General features: G+C 52.3%; 1 protein-coding gene across 1 annotated transcript in view; it reads right to left on the reverse strand.

Moving 5' to 3' along the window:
• Positions 1–2,185: 2,185 nt before the first annotated feature.
• sv2a (synaptic vesicle glycoprotein 2A) overlaps positions 2,186–19,493 on the reverse strand; it is a 30,949-nt gene continuing 13,641 nt past the window's right edge. Inside the window, exons 3-12 of the mRNA XM_068022819.1 lie at positions 17,728–17,879; positions 15,862–15,995; positions 14,640–14,729; positions 13,091–13,201; positions 12,850–12,938; positions 4,765–4,929; positions 4,169–4,302; positions 3,394–3,597; positions 2,987–3,146; positions 2,186–2,369 (exon numbers count right to left, since the gene is read on the reverse strand). Coding sequence (XP_067878920.1) covers positions 2,186–2,369; positions 2,987–3,146; positions 3,394–3,597; positions 4,169–4,302; positions 4,765–4,929; positions 12,850–12,938; positions 13,091–13,201; positions 14,640–14,729; positions 15,862–15,995; positions 17,728–17,879 — 1,423 coding nt within the window. The remainder of the gene's footprint in view (positions 2,370–2,986; positions 3,147–3,393; positions 3,598–4,168; positions 4,303–4,764; positions 4,930–12,849; positions 12,939–13,090; positions 13,202–14,639; positions 14,730–15,861; positions 15,996–17,727; positions 17,880–19,493) is intronic.

Here is a 19,493-nt window from a genome sequence, read left to right on the forward strand (position 1 = left end):
GTATCTGTTTTCCTTTTGAAAGTTACTATTGAGTCTGCTTCCACTGCCCTTTCAGGTAGCACATTCCAGATCATAACTCGTTGTGGAAAAAAAATTATGTCCCCCCTGGCTCTTTTGTCTGTCACCTTAACTTTGTGTCCTCTGGTTACCAACCCTTCTGCCAATGGAAATTATTTTCCCTGTAATTTTGACCACCTTTGTTAAATCTCTGTTCGAAGGAGAACAATCCCTGCTTCTGTAGTCTCTCCAGGTAATAGTCCCTCATTGAAGAAGTTCCTGACCATTGAATTTCTCTCCCTCAGGTGTGTTCTTAACGTGCAAACTGAGTCAGTGTCTGTAAGTTATTTGACTGTAGGGGGCACAACCTATTCTCATCCCATCTTCACTCAGTATCCAGTTGAGGTCACTGGATAATTACAGGAGGCAGAACGTGCTTCTTCCCTTATATAAAAACAAGAAATGCTGGAACCACTCAGCAGGTCTGGCAGCATCTGTGGAAAGAGAAGCAGAGTTAACGTTTCGGGTCAGTGACCCTTTTACTGACCCGAAACATTAACTCTGCTTCTCTTTCCACAGATGCTGCCAGACCTGCTGAGTGGTTCCAGCATTTCTTGTTTTTATTTCAGATTTCCAGCATCCACAGTATTTTGCTTTTATTTTAGTGCTTCTTCCCTTAGTGACCCTGAGCACTGAGGTCCACTGTAGCTTCCCTCTTCCCAGGGGAAGATAGAACACAGACACTCCAGAAAGATTGCTATATCGAGCATTCCCAGTGACGGATGGTCCACAGTTCTTTTTATTTATTTTTGTTACAGCTTGGAGTAGATTTTTGCCAATGATTGGCCTTTTTTTCTTTTTTTAATATAATACAAAACAGCTAAAATTCAGACAGGCTACAATTATACTCTTACTATATCTGAAACGATACAGATAGCCTCCATCTATCACAGGGTTTACACAGACAGACAAGGCTGCATCCAAATACAAGGAACAGGGCACAACTGCACAAAACCAGTTACACACACACACACACATTGGTTTCTAAATCTACAGTATTCACAAGTCTGAACAAATCTCTCACCAGAAAATTAAAACGAGACGCAAAGTAGAAAAATATTTGGCGATTGACAACGGGTCACTCCGTACAACAGTCACAGAGCCACTGATTGTCACTACATTGGCCTACGGTTACTTAAGTGAGCACCATGGGCGGGGAGAGGGCGGTAAATGGGGAGACAAGGGGTGAGGGATGGGAAAGGGGGAGGAGTTTTGATTTGGACCGGCTTCAGATTTGCTGAAAATGCACATTTTGCAATCAGGGTTCTGATTTTGAAATTTTAATTTGTAAATGATTTTCAATTTTTTCTTTTCCTGCCCTGAGGATACAAAGGTCTGCAGCAAGACAGTCAGTGCCAGCCCAGGGCTCTCCCGTAACTAGACTCCAGGGGCTGAATGGGTCTGTTTAGTCTCTGATTATTAGTTGGGACTGGTTAGGGATTGGTTGTTGTTTGGGTCTGGTTAAGGGTTTATTAGTGACTGATCCCCTGCACCTCCCTCCAACCCTGCCAAGTTATAGTAACTACCAGTTAGAAGTGGAGAGGAGTAAATTCTTGCTCTTCTTCCATTGCACCCACTTGGCCCAGTGCTTCACCCTCGGACTGGATTATTGTACTGAATCTAACAGGAAAAGGTCACTCTGGACACCTACACCTAGAAATTGCACAAAGTTTGTCTGATACCAGGAAATGGAAAAGCTGGGTCACTGTACAGATCACATAATCAGGGCCTGGTAAACTATGCCTCAACAGGATGGGGCTTGGACCCTCGGCCATTTTTGACTTTTACACGCTGTATTTACAGTTCAAACTGACACTGCAGCTGGGATCACACGGCAGGTAAATGATGCGGTTGATTTGTGCTCTGTGGGTGGTCGGGTCACTTTCAACTATGGGGTGGGGCTCTCGAGGATCCTGACTTATATCAGACCAACTGTGATCTGTACAGTGAGACTTGTGTACACAATACAAGGAGGATTTGTATTTACATCTCCCGCAGGAGCTGGTAATGAGCGCTATAGAGTTTTATTTCTTTGTCCATGTGGGAAGACGTACAAGAACAATATGAAAAACGGGAGAAAAATGAGTCACAGTGTCTACAACTACAGGGGCTCTAGCCAGAGCCAGACTCACTGCAGCACCTGGCCGCGAGTCTCTGGCAGTTTTAAAGCCAGGTAGCTGCCCATAGCCAGGGCGATGGAGGCCAGCATGATGGGCACTGCTCGCGTCACTCCCACAAAGGACTGGAATATGCTAATACCTAGCACAGCCGCCAGCTTACACAGAGCGTTGAGGAATCCAAAGGCCGTGGTCCTGCCAGGATACAAAAGAAACATGTTACCAATTGAAACACCAGGGAGACCAGCAGCACTGGAAAACATGGAGCGGCGCGAGACCAGGCGTACTGGAAAACGGGGTGCGGTGAGAGACCGGCAACACTGGAAAACAGGGAGGGGCGAGATACTGGGAGCACTGGAAAACAGGGAGGGGCGAGATACTGGGATCACTGGAAAACAGGGAGCGGCGAGACACCGGGAGCACTGGAAAACAGGGAGGGGCGAGAAAACGGGAGCACTGGAAAACAGGGAGGGGCGAGATACTGGGATCACTGGAAAACAGGGAGCGGCGAGACACCGGGAGCACTGGAAAACGGAGCGGCGAGAGACCGGCAACACTGGAAAACAGGGAGGGGCGAGAAAACGGGAGCACTGGAAATCAGGGAGGGGCGAGACACCGGGAGCACTGGAAAACAGGGAGCGGCGAGAGACCGGCAACACTGGAAAACAGGGAGCGGCACAAGACTGGGATCCCAACGTTCCCTGTAAGCTGCACAGCAATCGAGTGTACCACGCGGGAACAAACAGTTTGCGCCTAACAATGAAAAATGAAAGGGAGTATTGCCAGGAGAGCTGAGAGAGGCTCACTCGTACCGTTTATCAGAGGGATACAGTTCCACCGTTATGACATCCAGTGCATTCCACGAAGCAATGCTGACTCCCCCGAACAGACACAGCAGTGCAATCATCGCAGACTCATTGTTACCAAAAGACACAAAGAAGCAGCTGATACAGGAGAGTGTGCTGGAGCCGGCTGGTGAGAGAGAGAAAGAGCAGGGGTGCAGTTACACACAGGACTCAGGCAAAGTTACAACCTTCTGGATTACACTGTATTACTCTACTAGCCCAGTACAGGCCCACCAATGAGGTGTGGAGAGGAATTGCCAAGCCCATCTACCCCGCGCCAAGCACCCCCCCCCCCCCCACAAAACCAAAATCCTAGAGCCGGGAAGAATCAGAGAAGATCCCCCAAACCCCCATTCCCTGCTCCCGCCACTCACCCAGCATCCTAAGCCGGCCGATCTTGTCCAGGAGGAGGGCAGACACAATGTTTCCAGGCAGCACAGCCAGAGATCCCAGGAAACTAACGAAGTAGATCATGTAGGCATTGTTATCATCACTGAAGTCCAGCTGACAGCCCTCCTTACTGTGTAGGAAGGTGCTGTTCACCAAGCGGCAGCTCATCAACTTATAGTCAAAGAAATCTGTACATAGACAATGACACATTTCATCACCACAGCAGTGCAAGGATACCTCACCTCCCCACACAGCTGAAAATCTCCCCCCAGCCCCCCAATTTAAATAGTAAGTTTCCACAGGATATTCAGCCACATGGGCAATGTGGAGAGACCAATCCTGTCCTTATCCATAGTCTCACATACACTGCATTATCATTAGGAGCAGGAATCCTGATTGAACTTCCAACCACCCCTGTTTTCAGCCCCCTGCAACCATCCCTGGGGCACTGAAGCAAACTGCAGGAGCTGCTCACTATTCATCCACAGGTCCAGACACATACACACTCCCCCATTCAGCCACAGATCCAGACACTTACACTCCCCCATTCAACTGTAGGGAGAGCCCTGGACACACTCCCTCCCCAATGCATACACACAAAAGCACACACATCTGAGTTACTGCAGATAAAAAAACATCATCAGACTCTCATGCCCACCTCCCTCCCACCGCCCCACCATCTTCCGAGACAGTGAAGCAGAGGGAGAGTGCGAGCGAGCAGTAGGCAGTCACAAGGAGCAGGGGACTGAGCTGATGAACCTGTGTTGTAGAAGATTGTTGAGATAAAGGTGCAGTTCTTGAAGAAGCTGTTACTGGAGGTAATGTCTTCAAAATAACATTCTTCAAAGAGAGAGTCCTCAAATATCACCGATTTCATCTTCATCCCTATGAACCTGCCCAGAACAACAAGATGATTGGATCTTAACAAAAGGGGCCAAACTCACAGTACGCAGGGAATAATTTTATCACTGTGCCTTAAGGAGACGGTGCTAAAAATCACAAGAAACATAGTGCAGACAGCTAGATAACGTTAGGCAGTCCCGGAATGAGTCGTGAGTTTATCCACACCACACTGACCAAGAACACCCTGATCCACACCCACTTTGCCAGTCTCCACCAGGAACAGAAGTAGAGAGCAAGAGGTCAGCCAGGGTTCCTGATCCTGATCAGCCAGACACATCTGGTGTGTGCAGGAGCTAGCTCAGGTGTGACATCCCCACATGGTGCAACTCTGGGGGAGGTGCCAGAGGGCAGCCCGTGCCCACAGCTGTAGGGCAGGATGTGTAGCCACAGTGACACAATAATACAACTCCTGGGAAGCCCATCCTCTTTTAAGTAATCTCCTGGACACTCACTTGTCATTGTAGTAATCTCCATTCTTATGAATTTGATTTTCCAATGTGAAGTTGAAGGTGAAATGTTCAACCTTCTCCTTGTAGAAGACTTTAGTGCGCGACGAATACTCCATCATCTGCAGATGTTTGATCATATCCGGGAACCACACAGTCAACCCATAGTAACTGAGGAATACAGAGCTTAGATCAGCATGTGTCACTCACCTCAGCTGGAGCAATGGTTACAATTTTCATTTCAGACACAGCAGCAGATTAGATACAGAGTAAAGCTCCCTCTACACTGTCCCATCAAACACTCCCAGAACAGGTACAGTACGGGGTTAGATACAGAGTAAAGCTCCCTCTACACTGTCCCCATCAAACACTCCCAGAACAGGTACAGTACGGGGGTTAGATACAGAGTAAAGCTCCCTCTACACTGTCCCCATCAAACATTCCCAGAACAGGTACAGCACGGGGTTAGATACAGAGTAAATCTCCCTCTACACTGTCCCCATCAAACATTCCCAGAACAGGTACAGCACGGGGTTAGATACGGAGTAAATCTCCCTCTACACTGTCCCATCAAACACTCCTAGGGCAGTTACAGCAATTCACAAGTCCAGGCTGTGAGCCATCGGGGGTGGGGGGGGTGCGGGATTCGTCCTCCCTGATTGCCAGCCCCTCTTCCGCGGTTACGTTCATGCCCGGGTGTCCCTGGAAAAGGAGCATAAGGTGTCCGCCGGTACGCTTGAGGCCTTCCGCGACTGGTGGGCACCGCAAGCACTGGAGTGCATAATTGACGCCGAGAATGGCATTTTAATGAATATAAAGGGGGCCTGAGGAATAAAGGCCCCCTTGACATAAAATACATAAAAGGGGCCTGGGGTATAAAGGCCACCTTCAAAAAACAAGAAAAAAAATGGGGCTGGCTGTTGTTTGATTGGAGGTTTTTTTTATTTCCAAAATATACTTTATTCATAAAAATCTGTAAAAAATACATTCCCAAACAGTTTCAAGCAGCACCAAGTCAAAAAATACAAACAGTGCAAAGATGATCAGTTTCCTTCAATACAATCATGAGCTGCCTCACAACCCTTCCATTTCATTTGTCATGCCATATACATTTTACAGCAAACGAAAATTTTCCCAATACAGTTTGAGGGGTTTCCCATGGATCCAGCCCCTCAGTTCAGTTTGGTGGGGGGACCTTACACAGTGGTCTTTCCCCATTGAGCCTTTGCTGTGGCTGCCCCAAGCTTTAGTGCGTCCCTCAGCACGTGGTCCTGGACCTTGGAATGTGCCAGTCTGCAACATTTGGTCGTGGACAACTCTTTGCGCTGGAAGACCAACAAGTTTCGGGCAGACCAAAGGGCGTCTTTCACCGAATTGATAGTTCTCCAGCAGCAGTTGATGTTTATCTTGGTGTGCGTCCCTGGGAACAGCCTGTAGAGCACAGACTGCTGTGTTACAGAGCTGCTTGGGATGAACCTCGTCAAAAACCACTGCATCTCTTTCCACACCTGCTTTGCAAAGACACATTCCAGAAGGAGGTGGGCAACCATCTCTTCCCCACCACAGCCACCACGAGGGCATTGTGCGGAGGGGGTGAGACTTCGGGCATGCAAAAAAGATCTGACGGGGAGGGCTCTTCTCACCACCAGCCAAGCTACATCTTGGTGCTTGTTTGAAAGTTCTGGTGATGAGGCATTCCGCCAAATAACTTTGGCGGTCTGCTCGGGGAACCATCCGACAGGATCCACCGTCTCCTTTTTCCGCAGGGCCTTGAGGACGTTCCGTGCAGACCACTGCCTGATGGATCGGTGGTCAAAGTGTTTTCCTGCAGAAACTGTTCCACGAAGGATAGGTGGTACGGCACAGTCCAAATGGATGGAGCGTTCCACGGCAATGTGACCAGGCTCATCCTTCACAATACCGGGGACAGATAGAACCTCAGCACGTAGTGACACTTGGAGTTTGCGTACTGGAGGTCTACACACAGCTTGATGCAGCACACACGAAGGTAGTCATCAGGATGAGGGCGACGTTGGGTACATTTTTCCCGCCCTTATCTTGCTTGATTGGATGTGCTGATTGCAGCCTCAGCTGACAGTGCTAGTGGCAGTTGGAGGTTGCAGAGGGAAAGCTTCAGCAACAATCACCATTACAGTGAAGAAAGAGACCTTTTGTTGGAAACAAGGCTTTGTCTGAAAGGTGGGTGCTGAACACCAGTAGTTTGCTTTGGACTGTTGGGGGAGGAACAAGTGGCCGGAACAACAAGGGGTGTGGCTGCCAATTCAGCAGGAATCTGTGCTGTTGCAACAAGCACACAGGGAAGCTCCCTCCCCATCCCAATTGCCCAGCCTGGGTCAGCTGAAGCTGCCCGGCTAAAGAGACGGAAGGGATAGATAGTGCCTGGGCAGTTTCAGCTGACCCAGGTGAAGACACCTCCCCCAACCAGAAGACCGAAAGACCAAGAGTAATGGCGAAGACTGTTTTAAGTGTGCTGTGTGCACCACCTCCCGACAGCAAGTCATCCATTACAGCCTGTCTTCCCCTTTCCTCAGTACCCTCAGCCTCTCCCCTAACCTGTTGTTTGTTGTTTTTATATATATTCAGTATCTCTGGTGAATCTTTCAAGTTATTCGATTTGCACGCCTACAATTCGGGGTGGGTTTAGCTCTTAGACCCATAGCAAGCCCTTCATCTCCGGTGGCGATGCCCTCTACTACCTATGCAGCTGCAGCCTCTGTGGCTGCCCACGTGACCCCATCACCCTTTAAATTGATAACATTCAGCCATGGGGTGAAGAGCTATCCCCACGCCCAACATGTCCATTGAGGCCTGCGAAAAGGCAATGGCCGAGGTTGTCAGCCCCACGGCCATTGTTGCAGCCCCAAAGATGTACGGGAAGGCTGTGTTCTTTCTGAAGACCGAGCGGATGGTGTCCCTGGCCCTGAGTAAGGGGCTCACTGTGGGGGGGGGGACCTTCCTGCCGGTGGACCCTCTGGGGGCCACAGCGCAGCGGATCGTGCGATCAAACGTTTCAGCCTTCATTCCCAGTGAGCTCCTCCTCCCCATATGCACCATCTGGGGGAAGGTAAGGTCAGGGATCACCCCAGTCCCGCTTGGGCTTCGGGAGCACAGCCTCCAACATGTCTACTCCTTCCACCGCCAGCTATTCATGCAGCTGACGTGGGAGGAGGTCTTGGAGGCCACTTTATGGTGGAGTTCCAGGGGACAGCCTACCACGTTTTCTGGACCTCAGACGGGGCGCGATGCCATGTCTGCAAGGGGATGGGACACATTTGTAAGAACTGCCCCAACCACCCAGCTGCCAACTCCAACTCGGCGGCCCAGTGTGGCACCACTGCACCTCCTCCCACTCCCCCTATACCTTCTACAGACATCGCTCCGTCGGTTCCGGAGGCTGTGGTTTTCACGGCCTCCGGTGGGGAGTGGGGTGCCCTTCCGAGTGGAAAGAAGACATGGAGGAAAAATAAGCGCATCCCCTGGACACCGTGGCACAACCTGAGCTCAGCCCTAGGCCTGCTAATGGGGAACCCACCTGCCCCAGGGCTGGGCTCAGTCCCAGGGTGACCAGTCAAAAGGAGGGTGCAGAGGCCTCTGATGACATGGAGGTCTCTGAGCCTCCGCGCCCAAGTTGGAAAAAGAGGAGAAGGCATCCCTCCAAGGAGGTAACTCAGGGTCTTGAGGTGCAGGGCCCATCTATTGGAGGGGAGCTGTCTCCTGGTTCGGGTTCCCAGGTTCCCCCTGCCACCACCAGCATCAAGGCTGTAAACTTTGGGTTGGAGCTCCCTACCCCTCAGGATGGAGGGGAGGGGGAGACCCCTGTACATGCAGCCCCTCTGGAAGAAGCAAGTGGAGCCCTGCTTGTGGTGGGAGAGCCTGGGGACGCTCCTGGAGAAGCCTCCCATTCTGCCACTGGGTCGGGTGCCCTGAGGGGAGGGCGAGGCTCCAAAGGATCGACCCTCCCATCCAAAATCCACTCCCAACCAGGACATACTCGACCCAGCTATGGTTGAAAATGCTGCCCGGTGGGCATTGGTGGGACAGGAGATGGCTTCCTCTCTCCACCTGCAGTCCTGGCTCCGGCTGGATTTCCAGAGTCGGGAACATGATTCTCCCCTGGACCGCTCATTGGCCTGGGGATGGAGGTGGAGGGGGGTCCTGAACCGCTGGCGCCCATTGGCTCCAATTGCATTCTAGAACCCAGAGAGAACTCCTCCGCCATCGATCCTGGGGGTGGGATCGTGACGGAGGGGGGACCGGCTGGCGTGGCTGGGACGTCCGCCCCACAGTGTGTGGTGGGTGTGACGGCTGCTGGAGGTGATAACCCGGAGGAGGATGCGGACTCGATATGGGGCACGGAGGACAATCTTGATTCCATAGTCAGTGAGGCGGTGGAGTCCGTCGTGCCTCCCACCGGGTTTCCTGTCATCCCCATGGTGGAACACCAGGATTTCCTCGCGGCATGCAGGGGTTGCTGCAATAAATTTCAGCTGGCCCTCAGCCGTTGGTCGAATCTGGTGCTGATCATCCGGTCTGTCCGTGCCGCCCTCGAAAGTGGGAAAGGGCACGGGCGTGAAACTGGTTCAGAGGTGCCAGTTTAATGTGTTCCTAATGCTGGAAGAGTGGAAGGCCAGGTGCTCCATCCCAACTCCAGCACCTTCACATGGAGGTCTGGAGGAGAGTCCCGAATCGACCACCTCTACTTTTGACAGGCATACGTCTCCCACGTCTCGGCGGCCTCCATACGGCTGGTGCCATGCTCGGACCACCACCTGGTGTGGGCAGAGTTCACTCCGCACGCGGGTGGGGTCCTCGTACTGGCACTTTAACAACCGGCTACTGGAGGACGAGGGATTCCAGGACTTGTTCAGTCAATTCTGGGCTGACTGGAGAAGGAAGCAGGGGGGCTTCCCCTCCTTGAGGCTATGATGGGATTTGGGCAAGACATCCGTGTCTTCTGTCAGGAGTACGCGAAGGGGTCGACCAAGAGGCGGGAAGCCGAGATCGGGCACCTAGAGACTTATAGTCCCGCCTCGGTCATGCCATCGCCGACCCGGCCCTGTGACAGGCGTAGAGAGAGAAGAAGGGCGCGCAGAGGGACCTGCAGCTCATAGGGTCCCGAGGCGTGTATGTGAGGTCGCGGATTCAGATCCTGGAAGATTTGGACCGCGCCTCACCCTTCTGCCACTCGTTGGAAAAATGGCAGGGGGGGGTGGGGGGTGGAGGGGGTGTTGCTCCATAAGCAGCTCATTGAGCTGCTGGCCGACAACGGATCCTTCATCACAGATCCGGAGGGAATGGGTCTCTTGGTCCGTACTTATTACAGAGCGTTGTTCACTTTGGATTCGTCCAGCGAGGACGCGCAAGGAGATTTGTGGGAGGACCTGCCGAAGGTCAGCCCGGAGGGCGCCGAGGGATTGGAGACTCTGCTCACATTGGCGGAGCTGACCGGCACCCTCCACCAGCTCTCGAGGGACAAGTCCCCGAGGCTGGATGGGCTGACCGTAGAGTTCCTCCGGGCGTTCTGGGACATCCTAGGGGATGATTACGTGCGGGTCCTGGGGGAAAGCCTGGCAACCAGGGAGATGCCCGTCTCGTGGCGCAGGGCAGTCATTGTCCTGCTGCCGAAGGGCGATCTCCGCCTGCTTAAGAACTGGCGTCCGGTCTCCCTGCTCAGCACGGATTATAAGATCTTTGCCCGGGCTATGTCTACCCGCCTGGACTCCATGCTGGCCCACACGATCCACCCCAACCAGTCCTACACGGTCCTGGGCCGGTCCATCCAGGACAACGTCCACCTGGTCCAGGACCTCTTCCATCTTTCCCAGAGGACTGGTCAATCGGTCGCATTTCTCTCCCTCAATCAGGAGAAGGCTTTCGACTGGGTGCATCACAAATATCTTTTTGGGACGCTGCGCGCATTCAGACAAGGGCCACATTTTGTGTCCTGGGTCCAACTTTTATACGCTGCCACAGAGTGTCTGGTCAAAGTTAACGGGTCCTTGATGGCACCCCTTCACTTTGGGAGAGGAGTGCATTAGGGATGCCCCATGTCCAGCCAATTGTATACCATCTGCATGGAGCCGTTCCTGTGCCTGCTTCGCAGGAGGTTGACGGGTTTGGCTCTGCACGGGCCGGCCATGCGGGTCGTCCTCTCAGCTTACGCCAATGACATGCTCCTCGCGGTCACAGATCCCGTTGACCTTCAGAGGATGTGCGACTGCCAGCAGACGTTTTCTGCCACATCCTCCACAAGGATCAATTGGGAGAAATGTTCCAGACTCCTGGTGGGTCAGTGGCAGGTGGACTCCCTACCGGAGGAGGTGACACCTTTCGTGTGGAGCACCACGCACCTCCTCTATCTGGGAGTCCACCTTAGCCCCGCTGAGGAAGCCTGGCCGGCAAACTGGCAGGAGTTGGAGGCAAAAGTCACCACTCGGCTGGGGCGCTGGACAGGACTGCTCCGAGTGCTTTCCTACAGGGGCTGAGTGCTGGTCATAAACCATAAATGGCCTCAATGCTGTGGTCCTGGTTGGTCACTTTGGCCCCGCCCCCTGCATTAGCCACCAAGATCCAGCTCGTTGATTTCTTCTGGGGCAAGAGGAAGCACTGGGTCTCTGCCGCAGTCCTGAGTCTCCCGATTGAGGAGGGTGGCCAGTCGCTGGTATGTGTCCGCACCCAGGCTGCGACTCTCTGCCTTCGGACCCTGCAGAGATACCTTTACGTCGAGCGTCTTTCCAGATGGTGTGCGCTGGTGATGTATTTTTTCCGTCAGTGTCACTGCCTTCAAGACAACACGCAGCTCCCGGCGGAGAACATTAGCCGTGCCTCTCTGAGGGAGTTGCCTGTCTTTTACCGGGATCTATTCAGAGTCTGGTACATTGTCGCCTCCAGTCAGGGCACTCACTCGCTGGCGAACAGCGCCTCAGCTGTCCGGGCGGCCGGCTCCGGGGACAGACCGATGGGCGGAGGAGTAGCTGAAGCACCCTGGACACCCCTCGCTGCAGGTGACGAGGGGGCTCGTGAGCGCAGAACGCTCCCAGCCGAGCTGACCTCCGCTCGTCCGGAACTGCTCATCAGACCCAGGCCCCAAAACCCTTCTTGGGAGCCGGTCCCACACAACTCCAGCCACCTCTCGGAAATGCCCTTCGTGCCATTCTAATCGGCGTGGAGGGGTTTCCCATACAGGCTGCTCCTGCACACTCTCCACTTCCTCACCCTCGTCAGCCAGCCGGACACGCCCTGGCGGCCTGCGTTGCCATCTGGCAGGGAGGGGAAACCCTGGTGGAGGTCTCTCTACGTGGGAGTCCTCCCCCTTTACATCGGGGACCTGGGGTGGAGGGTGTTGCACAGGGCAGTTCCGTGCAATAGACTTTTAAGCAGGTTCACAGACTCCCAGGCCACCTGTAATTTCTGCGGCCTAGACGAGTCCGTGTTCCACGTGCATATAGTGTGCAAGTTTGCAGCCCCTGTTTGCATATTTAAAGGGGCTGCTCAAGTTTTGGCTGCACTTCATTCCCACGCTCCTGATCTTTGGGCACCTGGTGCGGAAGGCCGCGGGCCGGGAGCAGGATCTCCTCGTCGGTCTGCTCCTGGGCCTGGCCAAGGTGGCAGTTCACAGGTCCAGGCTGCGGGCCGTCGGGGGGGGGTCCGTCCTCCCGGATTGCCTGCCCCTGTTCCGAGGTTTTGTTCGCACCCGGGTGTCCCTGGAGGAGGAGCATGCGGTGTCCGCCGGTACACTTGAAGTTTTCCGCAACCGCTGGGCACTGCAGGGGCTGGAGTGCATCATCAATGCCGAGAATTGCATTTTTATTTGAGTCTTGTTTTATTTATCTGTTTATAAAGGCCACCTTATATTTAAAAAAAAGGGTCAGATACAGAGTAAAGCTCTCTCTACACTGTCCCATCAAAGACTCCCAGGGCAGGAGTGAAGTATTTGAAAGGTAGCACAGGACTGGAGGGCTGGGTCAATGGAAGGGGGCGTGTTTGGAGAGGGTGCGTTAGCACCGATCTCTGTCACGCACCGACTCCAGGTTAATGAGCGACATACTCAGGGCTGGAGGGAAAACATACCTGAAGGCCATTGTGAACCAGACTGCCATCAAAAGCAGTGTTGTGTGACGGTACTTGATCGAGAAGCATTGCAGGAAGTTGTTCCAAACCTACAAGAACAGAGAACAGACTTAGTCCCACACTGTGTCTGTGTCCATGCTGCCCCCTTATCTGCGGTACACAGCCCATAGACGGAAAGGTTCTAATGATACATACACTGCCCCACCACATGATGTATAAGGGCTGCGCCTGGGTTCTGTACCTGCTGAAAGATATTGGTGAAGCGGACCAGCCAGCGTCGGTACCAAGTGCCTGTATCTGACTGGATCTCAATCAGCTCATCCAACTGTTTCGGGGTTTTAATGTGAGTTACCTGCGGAGACACAAAACATCAGCCGCTAGAGGAAAGATGATACATCTCAACGGAGCACTGACTCATCACCTCTATTTCAACTGATGCCCTTGGCAGGTGAGCCTCCAGAGTCCAAACTCTTCTTCCAAGTGTAAAAGGTGCAGGAGAGGAGTTCAGTGGCTGAACATCCCCTTGCACTGTTGCCAGGCACATTAAATGATTAACCACGGTATAAATCTTCATCCTTCAAAATGCACGCAAAGATGGTGAAGCTTGAGAAAAATGATCAAACACGATTTATTGTAAGGCTATAAATGAGTAAATCTACAGATCAGATAGCAATCAGCACTTGACTTTCAAATTGTTCACAGAGCCTCTCCACCACTGACAAGCCAAAGTCAGAACTGTGGTGCAATACTCTCCATTTATCTGGATGAGTGCAGCTGCCAAAACACTCAAGAAGCTCAGCACCATCCAGAACAAGGCAGTCTGCTTGATCAGGAGCCCCACCCCTGGCTGAAACATCCACTGCTTCTACCAGCAGTGCACCATGGCTGCAGTGTGTACCATCTACAGGCTACATTGCAGCAACTCGTGAAGGCTTTATCAACATCACTGCTCCAGTGATCTCTGGGTTAGAGACAGGGGGAAATCAGCCAGGGTTCCTGCTCCTGATCACTGTCCAGTGACTCCTGGGTTAGAGAGAGAGGGCAAATCAGCCAGGGTTCATGTTCCTGATCACTGTCCAGTGACTCCTGGGTTAGAGAGAGAGGGCAAATCAGCCAGGGTTCATGTTCCTGATCACTGTCCAGTGATCCCTGGGTTTGAGAGAGAGGGGAAATCAGCCAGGGTTCATGTTCCTGATCACTGTCCAGTGATCCCTGGGTTTGAGAGAGAGGGGAAATCAGCCAGGGTTCATGTTCCTGATCACTGTCCAGTGATCCCTGGGTTTGAGAGAGAGGGGAAATCAGCCAGGGTTCCTGCTCCTGATCACTGTCCAGTGACTCCTGGGTTAGAGAGAGAGGGGAAATCAGCCAGGGTTCCTGCTCCTGATCACTGTCCAGTGACTCCTGGGTTAGAGAGAGAGGGCAAATCAGCCAGGGTTCATGTTCCTGATCACTGTCCAGTGATCCCTGGGTTTGAGAGAGAGGGGAAATCAGCCAGGGTTCCTGCTCCTGATCACTGTCCAGTGACTCCTGGGTTAGAGAGAGAGGGCAAATCAGCCAGGGTTCCTGCTCCTGATCACTGTCCAGTGATCCCTGGGTTAGAGAGAGGGGGGAAATCAGCCAGGATTCATGTTCCTGATCAATGTCCAGTGATCCCTGGGTTTGAGAGAGAGGGGAAATCTCACTGCTAGGACTGGGTGAATGAGGCTAGCTAACTTTGCCACGACTGTACAAACATACCTCAGTGAGTCAGGAGAACAGTAAAGAGAATTGAGAACAAATAAGAAACTCACAGAGAAGACCCTCTCCGGGAACCCTTTGGCTCTCATGTTGGTGTCATGAACCTGTTTCAGAATCATCCAGCCCTCGTCGTGTTTCCCATTCTGTCAGAAAAAAGATAGTACAGGTCATGATTCTGGGAAACTCTCCATGAAACACTCCCCTTCTCAGCCTTTTGGATCATTCAAGTTCATCACTGTCCCTCTGCCTAGCAATTCCTGTACTGGCATGTCCCCAGGGCGCTTTGCTTGTACCCGAACACCAGCTGCTCTGGAGACAGAATGTCCCGTGCCACGCTGATGTCAATCCAAGATGGACATCGACACACAATCTTGCTTCATACCTCATCAGGATGAAATTACAACTACCTTCTCTTCATTTAGGGCAGATACAGCACGGGGTTAGATACAGAGTAAAGCTCCCTCTTCACTGTCCCATCAAACACTCCCAGGACAGGTACTGCACGTTCCATATCGCATTCGTGTGCGTTTATCCAGAAAACACAATGAAGCTGAGGATACACCTAACAAACTCTACACGTTGGTAACCTATGTTCCTGTCACGTCCTACAAAGGTCTGCAGACAGTCAATGTTGATGAAAACTGATCTGTAAATGTTAAAATAAACTTCAAAAACTGAAAAAAAAAACGGGGTTAGATACCATTCTCGGCCGAGAATGGCATTTTAATTTGAGTTTTTTGTTTATCTGTTTTTGATTTTTAAAAAAAGAAAAAAAAAAACGGGGTTAGATACAGAGTAAAGCTCCCTCTTCACTGTCCCATCAAATACTCCCAGGACAGGTACAGCACGTGGTTAGATACAGAGCAAAGCTCCCTCTACACTGTCCCATCAAACACTCCCGGGACAGGAACAGCACGTGGTTAGATACAGAGCAAAGCTCCCTCTACACTGTCCCATCAAACACTCCCAGGACAGGTACAGCACGTGGTTAGATACAGAGCAAAGCTCCCTCTACATTGTCTCCATCAAACACTAAAAAAAACAAAAAACGGGGTTAAGTAGAGTAAAGACCCAGGGGGAACAGTCTGTGTCTGGCCCCAGGATCCAGAGGAATGGTCAGTGTCACTGTAATACAGCAGGGAAAGATGATAGTTGATTAAGTCAATACTTTGTTCATGGACTAAATAGAAGTCTCCTGCCAGACTGTTGCCTGGGGGAGATGCTGAAGATTGCAAGCAAGTGTGTAGTGAAGGAAGGGAAACAGTGGGTATTTACCTCTAGGTAGAAGCGAGGACTCTCAGGCATGAAGTTGAGGGCCACAATCGCAGAAACGGAGGGAAAGACACAGACAAGGACAAAGACTCGCCAGCTGTGGAACTGGTATGCTGATCCCATCTGGAAACTCCAGCCTGGATGGAGAGGGGGAAGAGGGTAGAAAGAGAGTGAGGGAAACAGGGATGGAAGGAGAGTGAGGGGAAGAGGGATGGAAGGAGAGAGAAGAGATGAAGAGGAGGAAAGGAAGGAGAAGGGTGAGCAAGGGGTTAGAGGAGAACAAGGGGGTGAGAAAGATGGAGCAAGGAGGGGAGGGGGAAAGAGATGGAATGGGACAGAGAGGGGAAGTGGCGAGTTATAGGGATGGAAGGGGGAGGTGAGGGAGGGTGGAGAGTAAATGAGGGAGTGGGATTGTGGAGAGGAAATGAGGGAGGGGTGATATTAAAATGGTACAGGAAAACAGAAGTGTTGATGAGAGTAAAAAGCCAGTGGAAAGGAAGATTGCAGCAGGATAATTAGCAGAAAAGTACATCAGAGAGGAGAGACAGCAATGGATGGAGAAAGTTCAAAGGAAGGAGAGGGTGAGACATAGAGATAGAGAAGGAAAGAGTTAAAATGTCATCGTATGGTTAAAAGGGTGCAGTGTTCCGACAGTGCAGACCAGCACTTACCATAATCACACAAACTCAAGCTGCAGTGATTCAGTGTAACATATCACAATGCTGATTCGCTTCCCAGGACAGGTACAGCACGGGGGTTAGATACAGAGTAAAGCTCCCTCGACACTGTCCCATCAAACACTCCCAGGACAGATACAGCTCGGGTTAGATACACAGTAAATCTCCCTCTACACTGTCCCATCAAACACTCCCAGGACAGGTACAGCTCGGGTTAGATACAGAGTAAAGTTCCCTCTACACTGTCCCCATCAAACACTCCCAGGACAGGTACAGCTCGGGTTAGATACAGAGTAAAGTTCCCTCTACACTGTCCCCATCAAACACTCCCAGGGCAGGTACAGCACGGCGTTAGATACAGAGTAAAGCTCCCTCTACACTGTCCCCCATCAAACACTCCCAGGGCAGGTACAGTACGGGATTAGATACAGCCCCTCTCTTTGAGTATCTGAAGGGGCTGCTCCTCAAATTCTGGCTGCACTTCAGTCCCACGCTCCTGCTCTTTGGGCACCCAGTGCAGAGGGGCTTGGGCTGGGAGGAGGATCTCCTCGTCGGTGTGCTCCTGGGCCTGGCCAAGGTGGCAATTCACAGGTCCAGGTTGCGGGCCGTCGGGGGATCCGTCCTCCCCGATTGCCTGCCCCTCTTCCGCGGTTACGTTCGCACCCGGGTGTCCCTGGAGAAGGAGCATGCGGTGTCCGCCGGTACGCTTGAGGCCTTCCGCGACCAGTGGGCACCGCAAGGACTGGAGTGCATTGTCGACGCCGAGAATGGCATTTTAATTTGAGTTTTGTTTATTTATCTGGTTTTAATAAAGTTATTTTAAAATTATGTATATAAAGGGGGCCTGAGGAATAAAGGCCCCCTCGACATAGATTATATAAAAGGGGCCTGGGGTATAAAGGCCACCTAAAAAAAAACGGGGTTAGATACAGAGTAAAGCTCCCTCTACACTGTCCCCATCAAACACTCCCAGGGCCGGTACAGCACGAGTTATCTGTGTTGAGCACACTGGTGGTGTGTCTGGTGCTTGAGAACTGGAGCTGGCATTCTAAGCCCAGTTTTAGAAACAATGACTATGACACTGGCATTTGAACCCCTGTATAATCTTGCCATTGCCCCTTCCTCATATCTCCCTCCAGAGCCGGCTCGGTGTTGCTGTCTGACGGCTAGGATCTGATGTTGGTGTCCTTACCATAGTGAGGGATGATGGCCCAGGCCATTGCTGAGGCATAGATTCCCCCGATCATCCAGAAGAGGCAGAGCCAGCTCAGGTGCTCCCCTCGCTTCTCCTGGGCCAGGAACTCCGAGAAATAAGAAAACACAATGGGAATGGAACCTCCGATTCTAGAGTGAGTGGGAGAAAGAGGCATGTTGACAAACCAATCTACTGTGCCTCTTCAGCGTTATCACAGCATCACAGAATCTTAGAATGCTACAGCCCAGAGGGGGGCCATTCGGCCCATTGTGCCTGTGCCAGAAATCTCAGGATCTATTCAGCTCCGAGGGAGAACTTACACACAGGCATAAACATGTACTGTCCTCAGCACATGTACACATGGCGCGCACAGACAGACAGATAAGACATGCACACAAGCACACCTAGAGACAGACACACACTTACTTGTAGGGGGTCACTGGACAGTGATCAGGAGCAGGAACCCTGGCTGATTTCCCCCTCTCTCTCTAACCCAGGGGTCACTGGACAGTGATCAGGAGCAGGAACCCTGGCTGATTTCCCCCTCTCTCTAACCCAGGGGTCACTGGACAGTGATCAGGAGCAGGAACCCTGGCAGATTTCCCCCTCTCTCTCTAACCCAGGGGTCACTGGACAGTGATCAGGAGCAGGAACCCTGGCTGATTTCCCCTCTCTCTAACCCAGGGGTCACTGGACAGTGATCAGGAGCAGGAACCCTGGCTGATTTCCCCTCTCTCTAACCCAGGGGTCACTGGACAGTGATCAGGAGCAGGAACCCTGGCTGATTTCCCCCCCTCTCTCTAACCCAGGGGTCACTGGACAGTGATCAGGAGCAGGAACCCTGGCTGATTTCCCCTCTCTCTAACCCAGGGATCAGTGGACAGTGATCAGGAGCAGGAACCCTGGCTGATTTCCCCCTCTCTCTCTAACCCAGGGGTCACTGGACAGTGATCAGGAGCAGGAACCCTGGCTGATTTCCCCTCTCTCTAACCCAGGGATCAGTGGACAGTGATCAGGAGCAGGAACCCTGGCTGATTTCCCCCTCTCTCTCTAACCCAGGGGTCACTGGACAGTGATCAGGAGCAGGAACCCTGGCTGATTTCCCCCTCTCTCTCTAACCCAGGATTCACTGGATAGTGATCAGGAGCAGGAACCCTGGCTGATTTCCCCTCTCTCTAACCCAGGGATCAGTGGACGGTGACCAGGAGCAGGAACCCTGGCTGATTTCCCCCTCTCTCTAACCCAGGATTTACTGGATAGTGATCAGGAGCAGGAACCCTGGCTGATTTCCCCTCTCTGTAACCTGGGAGTCAGTGATCAGGAGCAGGAACCCTGGCTGATTTCCCCTCTCTGTAACCTAGGAGTCAGTGATCAGGAGCAGGAACCCTGGCTGATTTCCCCCTCTCTCTAACCCAGAGGTCACTGGACAGTGATCAGGAGCAGGAACCCTGGCTGATTTCCCCCTCTCTCTAATCCAGAGGTCACTGGACAGTGATCAGGAGCAGGAACCCTGACTGATTTCCCCTCTCTCTAACCCAGGGGTCACTGGGCAGTGATCAGGAGCAGGAACCCTGGCTGATTTCCCCCTCTCTCTCTAACCCAGGGGTCACTGGACAGTGATCAGGAGCAGGAACCCTGGCTGATTTCCCCTCTCTCTAACCCAGGAGTCAGTGATCAGGAGCAGGAACCCTGGCTGATTTCCCCCTCTCTCTAATCCAGAGGTCACTGGACAGTGATCAGGAGCAGGAACCCTGGCTGATTTC

This window comes from Heterodontus francisci, chromosome 46 (genome assembly GCF_036365525.1).
Source record: "Heterodontus francisci isolate sHetFra1 chromosome 46, sHetFra1.hap1, whole genome shotgun sequence".
NCBI lineage: Eukaryota > Metazoa > Chordata > Chondrichthyes > Heterodontiformes > Heterodontidae > Heterodontus > Heterodontus francisci.